This window comes from Doryrhamphus excisus, linkage group LG15 (assembly GCF_037039965.1).
Source record: "Doryrhamphus excisus strain RoL-2023G ecotype Guam linkage group LG15, RoL_Dexc_Guam_v1.1, whole genome shotgun sequence".
Taxonomy (NCBI): Eukaryota; Metazoa; Chordata; class Actinopteri; order Syngnathiformes; family Syngnathidae; genus Doryrhamphus; species Doryrhamphus excisus.
Genome location: NC_136371.1, coordinates 10,788,350 through 10,798,953, shown reverse-complemented (window position 1 = coordinate 10,798,953; position 10,604 = coordinate 10,788,350). Strand labels below are relative to the sequence as shown.

Genomic DNA, 10,604 nt, shown 5'->3' with positions numbered 1-10,604 from the left:
TCGATTCGATACCAAGTACACGCAGGGTCAGTATTGTCGACCCTGACACTTGTCAATTGAGCATTTTCAAGATCCTTCAATGGGTTTTTGAATGTGATTTTTGTATTTCATTTTTTAAAATTATTTATATATAGTACTGCACGTGAAAAAATGTGGGCAAAATAGAAAAAGCGTAATCTACATTTCTGAGACTTTTATTTCATTTCTTATGCTTTTATTGTGACAGTGAGACGAAGTTGAGTGTCAAGAAAGTGCCTACTGAGTTCCTTATATTCTTTATAAGACATCGGTTTCATGAACAAATTAAGAATATTTTGTAATGTTGGCAAGGAGGGAGGATGACAGAGTACAACAGCAACAAAATATCACTGTATAGCAAATTTAGTACTTCCCATCACTTCCTGTTTTTCTTCTTCGCTCTTACTGACTCCCAGGCTGACCGCGGCTGAACCCACACGTTCAAAGGCGGCTCAGCTCAGAATTCCATCCCCGTGTGCTCGTTATTACACACACTTTTAACAAAATAAAGTCAACGTGAAACTATACGCCCCGCGGCACACGCCAGCAGTAGAATGAAGCGCAATAATTTATGTTGCTGTAATGAGTGCTGTCAAGGGCACGCCCCCAAACACTCACATGGCTCATGCACTACTACGCCAGAGAATGCAACCCCATTATAAAAATTTGAACAAATATAAGAAAGAATGGGAGAAAAATAGAACACAGAAGCATTGGATCTGTACTGAGATGGGAAATGTGGATGTAATTTTATATTGGTGCATTTACTTAAAACACTATGTCCAACTTGCATATCACAAAATTCCATAAAAATAGCAAGTATTTGGACATAATCTGCATGCTTTCATACCAGTTTGGGCACTGTTTAAGCCCCGCGAGTACCAATTTAGGAACAGATACTGGATATGTGAACGATACCCAACTCTACTGCAAATTTCTAGGTATGTGAGTTATGTGTTAAAGAGGAACAAGAAGGACAAGGATATAAGAGGTTTTACACTAAGCCTATTTGAGATGGCTCACGTTTGTCCTTTAAAACAGTTTATGTTGGCTTTGTTTACTTTTTTGCGGTTGCATATGCAAAATACACGTCTTTTTTGACGTGTGTTTAATATAATTTAGCTGTTGCTTGTGCAAAATACAATAATAAATGTACATACTGATACCGTTAACAAAGTGGCCTCTGTTCTGTTTTATACAAGGTGCTGGGTTGCCAGTTGGGCTTCTTTTCTTGGGCTGCTATTCATAGAGGTGGCTGTGTGATTCTTTCGCAAGATATGGCAACGTTGCAGTCGCTGTGTGTTGTGTGGCTGGGCTGCTACGAGCGAGGCTAGGCAGCCAGTATGGCGGAGGAGGGCAGTGTGTTCGAGTTGGAGGGGCTTGAGAAACAGTTGCAGACATTGATGAGTCGTTACTCAAGCGATGAGTTGCGGGGAAACGGCAACCGATTCTGCCTCGACTTTTGCAAGGTAGGGAGCCGAAGCCGACATTGTCGTGTTGTCGATGGTGTTAGCATTAGCTTACTCCCCTCCCCCAGAACTGGAAGGCTAACATTAGCGGCTATGCTTGTTAGCATTGACTGGTAAGATTGAGTATGTACCTGATTTAAAAATGAACATTGTCTCTAAACGAGTATTTACATCCAAAGATAGTCAGAAAGATGTCAATCATTGTTCCGGTAACGACTGGCTTGATCGGTTAGCTTGCTAATACTGCTCTTCGCCTGAGCCAGCTCGCACGAATTTACCAGTAAACTTCGAAAGACTGTTTATTATTTTCTATTTTGTTGTATTTGTATTTGCTGATTAACCGATGTGACCAAGGGGTCCCAACCCCTCATCAAAAAAGGCGATTGTTTATAAATGAGTAATTATTATAATCAAATAATCAATTCGCCAAAGTTTGACATCCGACCAAGTCATCGGTTTCGTTTTAAGAATAGTGGTTTATGAATTACTTGAATCACGTGGATTTTACCTCACGTACTACACTTGTGTAGTAAATATAAATGTATCGGCATGATACGGCATATTTAAATGGGACATTGAACCTGAAAGTTAACTTAAAACACCCAATAGCCATTCAAAGCGGCTGCCGTGTGTACATCACCTTAGCAGGAGCGTATCGGAATGGTTTGATAAACGATGAAAGGTTAGTGCAGCGCCGACTTCAAAAAGCACACACTTGATAAGCAGGTGGCCACACGTCCTGTTTTGCTGTGTCCTCCATGTAGCTGGTGGAAGAGTATGCCTCGCGATGGCAGATGCCACTCCCTCGGCTCAGGATCCTGGAGAAGGCTCTCTGCCACTTCACTCGGGCCTCAACCTCCTTCACGTCAAGCTGCGATCACGTGATTCACACACTCAGTAGTTTGGCCTTGTAAGTACAAAGTCAACCTCACAGAGGGTGCCTTTCTTTACATATCAACTCTGGATACCATTGTTTCAAAACTGCAGTGTCTTTTTTTATGGCCATGGAAATATCCTCACCGTTCATAATGTACATATTATTCACTTTTATTATTCACATTATTCACATTTATTTCTCTCAAAAACGTTGCTTATTTGTTTGTAAATATTTATTTGCCCACAGGAGTGTGTTTGAGTTGCTGCTTTTCTTTGCTGAAAAAGATTTCCCCCAAGAGCCACTGCTCGGCTTCCGCAGTACATTCCAGGTGAATATTAGGAAGTTAGGAAAATGCATCATCTAAGTGTGTTGAAGTGTCTTGTTTGTGACAACTTTGGCACAGCACATTTCTGTGTGCTGTCAATATATGCCACTGATAATGTCCTTTGGCTCTTTTTAGGAATGTAATTTGGCCCTTGCGAGGTATCAGAATGTTCACTTACTTCAGGTGGACCGACTGATGCGGGCTGGAGGCGCCTGGGCCAGTCCAACCTTGCAGGCAATACTCAGTGAGTCCAGTTCACCTCAGGATGAAGGTGAGTGATTCTCATTAATAGGTATGTCTGACCGATATTGACCAATATTGGCTTAAAAATGAGCTACAGGATCAACATTGACAATATCGGTCATTGGCAATAACTTGTGAGACAATAATCATCCAGCAAAGTTTGTGATCATGACAGACCTACTCACATGTGATTTTGCTGTCACTCAGTGGACGCATGCCTCAGCTCTGAGCTGCCAGTGTTCTTCGAGCTCAGGGTGCGCTACCTTTTATCCTGTGAGCGAGTCAGCGAGGCTTTAGCGTTGGCTAAGTCTTGCATTCGACATCCGACGGCAGGGCAACACTTGTTCTTCCTCCAGGTCTACCTCACGTGGCTTTACAAGTCATCGCAGCATGATCGCCTGCGTAAAGAGGTGGGTGCAGAGAATGGTGTCAGTATGCGGTGTGCTGGAATTGCATTGTATTCGCTTTCTTTTAGCTGGGCGACCTCAGCGGTAAAGATGCAGTGCACATCATCTGTAGTTTGGAGTACGAGGAAACAAATGAGCTGCTGCTTGCCCTGTGCCAGGTGTTCCTCTCCCAGCAGCTCTCTCGGGGTGACATGTACTACATTTGGTGAGTCAATTTGAAATGGCTTCCTTTTATTAATAGTGCATTACCATGAAGCAATAACGTATAAATCACCACTTGTGCCCTGTACAGCGAGCTCGTTTTTGTGTGGAGCAACCTTCACAATCGACTGAAAACTTCCAAGCAAGCTTTTCTTGAGGAAAGTCGTCAGCTTATGCTATCTGCCTCCAACGTCAACTCCATCTTCCCCTTCATCAGAGTTGTACTGCAAGAGGTGAGAATGGAACAGGTATATGGGGTGTATGGTCGTTTCATATTTTGGACCATCTGAAGACGTTTGTGTTTGTCTTGCCAGCTGGGTGAAGACGGCATCCAGTTTTGTGTGGAGCTTTGCGCCAATGCCTTGAAGTCTTGCCTCCCATGCAACGCAATCACCAAGTCGCTGATCTATAAAACAATCGCGGGCCTCCTCCCCAACGATCTGGAAGTCTGCCGGGCATGTGCGCTCCTGGTCTTCTTTGTGGAGCGCAGCGTGGAGGCCTACAAGATGGTGTATTTGCTCTATGTACTTCCAGACCAGGAGTACCATGTTGAGCACAGCCCCATCAGAAACCAGATCCGCTTTGAAACCCTGCAGGTGCAAAGATGTACAACATTTGCAGTGCTTCTTTTTTCGAATATTTCAATGTCACATTAAAAGTCAATTGTGTTTGGGTTTTTTTTGCATGCAGGTCTTGAAGAAGGACCTTTACTTTGACCCCGAGTTTTGGAACCTCATTACTTTGCGGACCAATTGTTTGAAGCTGATGAGCAAGAAGGTGCTTGATGCCGCCCTTGAAGAAATTATGGCGGAAACATGGGTCACAAACTATTGTGCCAAAGAGTTATCCAGCGCCTCAACAGGAGAGAAAGATCACAACAGAGCAGCAAAGAAACGCAATCATAAAGACGGTCACAATAAAGAAGGTAGCGCTGAGGAGACGTCCAAAAGACTTAAGTTGGGCCAATTGACTGTTGACGGTGCTGCAAAAAAGAAGAGCAGCCATGCGTCACAGTATGCAAAGAAACCTTCTCAACCTTTGAGACGTTCATTTTGGCAGCTTGACAGGATCCATGACGTTGGGTATGAACAGCTGCGACCAGCGACCCGACTATCTGAAAAAAATCCCCCCAAACGGACAATTCAGAAACCCAAATGGCTCATGGAAGACTCCGGTACTTTGCAAGAGTCAAAGCGTAAAAAACAGAACCAGTCATCTGCCCCAAGGAGACCTGAATCTGGTCAACTCAAGAACAACACAAAACCCAAAGTAACGGTAAACTCCTGTACCACGCACGAGCAGGAATTTGATGAACCAGCATCAGCTCCGCAGGTCATCCTGGAGCTGTCCCTACCCGACAATGAGCTGCTGGGAACATTCAATGAAGATAGTTGCAACAGACAGAAAGGCTACCCTCAGATGCTTCTTTATAAACCCACAGTAAAGCTTCCTGATACTTTGCAGCCGGCGAAGGTGCCCTGTGGTAAAGAGGTCATCCTCAGAGCAAGGGACGCTACCATGTTTGTGCAACATTTGCACTGCTATGCGCAGAGGCACAAAGGAAAAGGTAACGGGTCCAATACTCATGGATCCGTATCAACAATTACACGCTCTTCTGCGCAAGGCAGTCCATCCAAAGAGCCACAGAGAGGGCTTTGTGAGAAAGGTAATGCGGAGACGAGGGATGGCACAAGTTTGGAACGAAATAACGCGTCAGCAAAAGAGCTCACAGAAGAGAGGGTGATTGAAGAAGATTCTCCTTCTCACAAGTTGGTTGGAATAACGGATTCTATATTTTCTTGTAATACTGCAAACTCTCAAAGCACAGATAAAATCCCACACACTGCGGCCACCTGCCAAGAACTCTCTGAAGAAGCCTCTGTTGAGATGAAGGTGACATTTGCTTCACAAAGCTCAGCAGTAGAGAAAGCCACCCAGCAGCCAACCCAAGCTTCCAGTAATGCACAAAGCAGTCCTGAATACACCTCAGTGGTTTCCACTAAAATCAATATTCCAAACACTGGAGATGGAGAGGCTTTTGGCAACATAGATGGGCAACAACAGCTAAGATCACTTCATTCTCATTTGGAAAATGGCAAAAAATGTACCGACAAGGCCAAAGATCCTCAAATGAATGCACCTCCTCAGCATTCTACTCATATAAATGACATCTCTGCCTTAGAAACAGAGACAGCCACCAAGCATTTGCCTGTTAAGCTTCCACAAGACAAGGAGAATCACCAACGTCCTACATCCTCTCCTCACAAGGCATCAACATCTGTATCTACCTTAGAAACCAAACCTCTGCCTGATAAAATTCATCAAGACACGGAAAATCACAAACTTCCCAGAGCCTCTCCCACCGAGGCATCAACATCTGTGTCCACCTTAGAAACAGAGATGGCCACCAAGCTTGTGCCTGCTGAAGTTCTTCAAGACACACAGGGTGACAAACGTCCGACATCAACATCGGTGTCTGCCTTACAAACAAAGATGGCCTCCAAGCGTCCGCCTGTTAAACTTCCTCAAGACATGGAAAATCACAAACGTCCTCCAGTCTCCCCCACCAAGGCATCAACATCAGTGCTTCAAAATAAATACAATGTTCCTGATGCCTCCAGTCGAACAATGCCAGAACCAGCAACCTGTGCATCTATGCAACATAAAGAAAAAGAAGAAAGGTCAGTGTATGTTGAAGAAGACGACGATGATGACTTTGAAGAAGTAGAATCGGAGGAATCCAAGTTGGAGTACTGCTGTACGTTTTGCCAGAAGGTTTTCAAGGGTAGACATGTAGTTGTGCATGCAATGTTCCATTTCCGCAAGGATGAGTGTATGTTTTGTGGAACCATCTTTAAAGACGACCTCCTGGCCATGATGCACCTGTCTGATCATATCGAAAAGCTGAAAAGAAGTAAAGCTGAACAAGACTGCGTGTCCGAGACCAAAGATTCGTCTGCACCGAAGAGCTCTGCCAAAGCTAAGGCTCCTAGCAGAACATCAGGCAGTCACAGTAGCAGGAGACTGAGGAAGTCTTCTCTCCGTAGCAAATCTGTCACCCAACCGGATGCACATTTATCGGAAGCCAGGTGTCTGCGATCAATGACAAAACCAGGCGACAAACAAAATGAACACGCAGCCGGCAAATCTCCCGCCCACAAAGTAAATGGCCACATTGACACAAAGAATCAACCTGACCAAATTAAACGGGCAACCTCAAAAGCTGAAGGAAAGCATCCGCATCCACCACAGGCCGCAGAAGACAAAGCAGGTGAGCGCAAGGGGAACCATAAAGTGGCAGAAACCTTGGACTATTTTGTGTCAACGGTTCCGAAGAAGAAACCTCTGGAATGTTCAAAGAATAGCGTAAAGAAGAACACGACAAAGGTAATGAAAAAGAAGAAGGCAGAGCCTGTAGAGAAAGTTTATTGCCCAGCAGATGGATGCAGTTGGTTTACAGACCTCGCCAAAAACCGTGTTGCACTCCTCTACCACGCCCTGGAGCGTCACCGCGGTGACATCAAACCGCTAGAGCTGTCATTCCAAGTCGCAAACAATAAATGCAGTATATGCATGCGGGTTCTATGGAGTTTCGAACATTTTCAGCATCACGTGGAAAGACATCGACTCAGCCCTCGGCATCCTTGCCTCCATCTGGGCTGCACCGCCAGATTCAAAACAGGAATGGAAATGAGACGACACGCCAGAAAGCACAGTCCACTGCAGGCAGTGTGCTGCTTACCAGGTTGCTCCAAACTATTTATTTGTCTGTGGGCACTGAACCTCCATGAAAAAGAGCACTACGCTTCCAAACCTGCCAAGCCAATAAAGAGTGTGGACCTAGAGACGGAAAATAAACCTAACAGCACAAAGGTGAAGAAAATAGATGAGGATAAACCAAAAGCTGTTGCCACAACTGTGGAAGGGACTTTGAGCCAGGCCGCTCGTACATTAAGGGGGCAGGCCTCTCATAACTCGATGGAAGCAAATACCGGCGTTCCTCCTCCCGATGTCAAAACATCTGTGATAAAAGAAGAGCTGAAAGCGAGAAAAGACTCCAAGGATTTAAATGTTTTAAAAAATCTCTCCAACAAGGACAGCACCCCACCATCAAGAAATCTCAGTCTAAGTTTGAGGTTAAGGAAATGGCAAACAAGAAAGGCTAATCTCATGGCGGCGAAAACCTTAACGACGCCGTTCTTTGGCCGCTGGGGCAAGTTGAGACACAGGTTCAAGAAAAGCCAGGTTAATGTAAACACGATAGTTCCTCGAAGAAGAGGGCGTCCGCCAAAGTCAAGGAAAGCAACCCACGATGAAAACACCACTGCAGGTAGAAACGGTGAAAGTCTAAAGACCAAACCCTCCCAGATCCCTGCAGCCTGCCTGGAGGCCACAGGGACTCCCACTGTTGGGAAGCTGGAAATGAAGGAAAAACACAACAGTGATGCTGCCAAGGCAGAGATGCTGCAGCATAAGGCAAAGTCCAAAAAATCACTAAGTGACAAGACAGAGAGTGTTCAAGTCGAACAGAACAAAGCATCTGACCAAGGCTCTACTGCTGCATCTCACGATTCAGTCCCCACTACTGAGAAATCGCAGAACGTGAAGAAGCGCTGTGCTTCAAAAGACACTGACTCTTCAGGGGCCAGCAAGGCAAAGAAGCAAAAGGTTACATCAAGAAAAAGTCCTTTGAAGGAGTCTGCGGTCTCGGTAGGTTCAAAGGAATTAGCCCCGCCAACATTGGCGCTTGATAACATGACAACGGTGGACAAAACACTTTCAAGCCAATGTAGCCCTGCCGATTGTCTTCCTGGGAATACCAAGCAGTGTGTCATTAAAAAGAAGAAATCTCTTTCTTCGGAAGAAAGACTTAATCGGAAGAAAGGTGGTCAAAAGAAAGCCGACGCCACAGACGGCCTCAATTTGAAAAGTAAGTTGAAGAATGCGACCAGCGGAAGCCCCGCTTCCACTAGTCAAGATGAATCCACAAAACCGTCACCCCTAGCCTCCAAAAAGAAGTCAACCGCTGCCCAGGTTAGAAGAAACAAAGTGGACAAGGGACTTAAGAAAGAATGTGAAAGAGAGGCTGCTAAGGAAGAAAATCCACATCCGGTCCAAAGCATTTCTGCTCAAATAGCCACTGAGCCAAAAAGTGAAGAAAAGCCTGAGCTATTGGACAGCAGCGCCGGTGAACAGGGACACGTACACAGAAAGTGTGCCGTAAGCAGGCGCCATCACTCCCAGAAACCAAATCAGGATGAAATGTCAACGCTGTGCATGGACACGTTGGCAGAGTACGGAAAGAAGCACATGCGGGCGCCCCCCACGGTCTACCTCGACGAGAAGTACATCACCATGCCCAAACGAAGGAAGGAGGTATCGTCCGTCCAGTCGTATGACTTGAACACCGTGCCGGTAGAGGCTAGCGTCACCGGCGTGTCGCAGAGGCAACGGTGCGTCAATTGCTTCACGACGTTCAGCAGCGCAGAGGAGCTACAGGGTCACCTCCGACTCCAGCGCTGCTCCAGCCTCTTTGGCTTTGACTCTGATGACGAGGGTGAGCATTTCAGCTAAATGAAACCAACTTAGCCTACTAGACTTTACGTTTGCATGTCATCTTTGTGTTGCAGGGAATAGTTGAATTATTGGCCTCCAGTCCATGTGAGTGGCTGCAGAACAGACTGGACCTGGATGAAGGCTGGTTGGATCCTGACTTATCAAGCCTCCTCTCTTGAGGGACTTGGACTTGCCAGATGGTGACACTTTTTTTTGGATAACGGAAAATAGCCAGTCTATTAAAGGCCTGCAAAACAGAACTCCAGTCAATTTTTGCAGAGCAGTTTGTACTGAAGTGCCTGCTCTGGAACCACAGCACTGATTCCAGATGCTTCACCTGTGGAGCAGTGTTGGACTTTTGACAGAACTGCCACTTTTTTCCTCCATCAGTAAGCCATAAAATATGCTTTTTTTTGTTTTGCACTCTTCTCATAACCCTGTCATGCTGTTTGAACAATGTTCTAGTGAAACGCGTTGCTTAGATTGAGTCTAAGTTGCTGTAATCGGCTTTGGTTTTAATTGAAGCTACTAACATGAGTTAACTTCTGATGCTGCCACTAGGGGTCAGTGTTCACTCAACCTCTCTACCCTCTCCTCGGCTCAAGTATAAGAGATTGTTCTCTCTTTTTTATATACAGGATTTGTTCCACTGCACAGGTCATTTCCTAAACATCACATCATTGAGTTTTGTTGTTTTCACAAGCCTGTCCAAGCTGGAGACATGTCCCTCTTGATGAGAAGATACATTGCAGTCACAAAGTACTGTTTGCAGGAAGCGGGTGATATTTATTTTATTTTCTATATTGTAAATATTAGGAGAGTTTCAATTGCTTATATAAGGGGCTGTTGAAACTTGGTTTATATTTGTTCTTGGAGAGAGAATAAACTTATTTCACATTTTATTGATGCTCTCTGGCTTTCTATTACCGCTAACTTGCAGTGTATTTCTTGTGGCTCATAACTATTGGGACGTTTGAATGAAAGGCAGAGCACGGACTACTAAGTGTAGCCTGAGGCTCGCTCAGACTGCATGCCTTTGCATGTCAGTTGGTGTCGTATAATTGCACCAATATTAACGCTTATGGTTTAATTATAAACAATGGCCACACACCATCAGTAGATCATTTAATTGAAGGTTTTTTAAAAAATTTACTTCCGAGAGTAATACGACGTAAATATTGAATAGTGTATAAAGAACAATATTAACGTCTTGTGGTGGACTTAAGCCAGGGGTGTCCAGATATATATGTTTATGTATATTATAGACGTTATGTATATTACTTGAGTCTTTATATGGTTTCCCCCCATTTTTGCTGGGGGTTTTTTTCTGAACATGGACAGTCTGAGAGCCCTTTTGCCAGTCATACAGTGTCTTGGTCTTAATGGGTGGAGGCGGGGCAGCTAGCATACACACACACTGCAGAAGAGTGTAATGTAGTAGAAATTATATTCATAGGTTGACATATATTTTTACATTAAAAGTAAAAATACAAAATGCTATCAAAATG

General features: G+C 44.7%; 1 protein-coding gene across 1 annotated transcript; it reads left to right on the top strand.

Annotated features, from left to right (window-relative positions):
- The first annotated feature begins 1,303 nt into the window (after positions 1-1,303).
- LOC131104674 (uncharacterized) lies at positions 1,304-9,998 on the top strand. The gene is made up of 10 exons (XM_058052121.2): positions 1,304-1,487; positions 2,252-2,397; positions 2,611-2,692; positions 2,825-2,960; positions 3,140-3,342; positions 3,408-3,544; positions 3,632-3,773; positions 3,855-4,136; positions 4,231-9,097; positions 9,171-9,998. The coding sequence occupies exons 1-10, from the start codon at positions 1,362-1,364 to the stop codon at positions 9,179-9,181; spliced, it is 6,132 nt and encodes a 2,043-aa protein (XP_057908104.2). The 5' UTR covers positions 1,304-1,361; the 3' UTR covers positions 9,182-9,998.
- The last annotated feature ends 606 nt before the right edge of the window (positions 9,999-10,604 follow it).

Coding starts and splice junctions, on each gene's coding strand:
- LOC131104674 (XM_058052121.2), top strand. CDS start 1,362: ATGGCGGAGGAGGGCAGTGTGTTCGAGTTGGAGGGGCTTGAGAAACAG. Junction 2,961..3,139: donor CAGTTCACCTCAGGATGAAG/GTGAGTGATTCT, acceptor GCTGTCACTCAG/TGGACGCATGCCTCAGCTCT. Junction 3,774..3,854: donor TCAGAGTTGTACTGCAAGAG/GTGAGAATGGAA, acceptor TTGTCTTGCCAG/CTGGGTGAAGACGGCATCCA.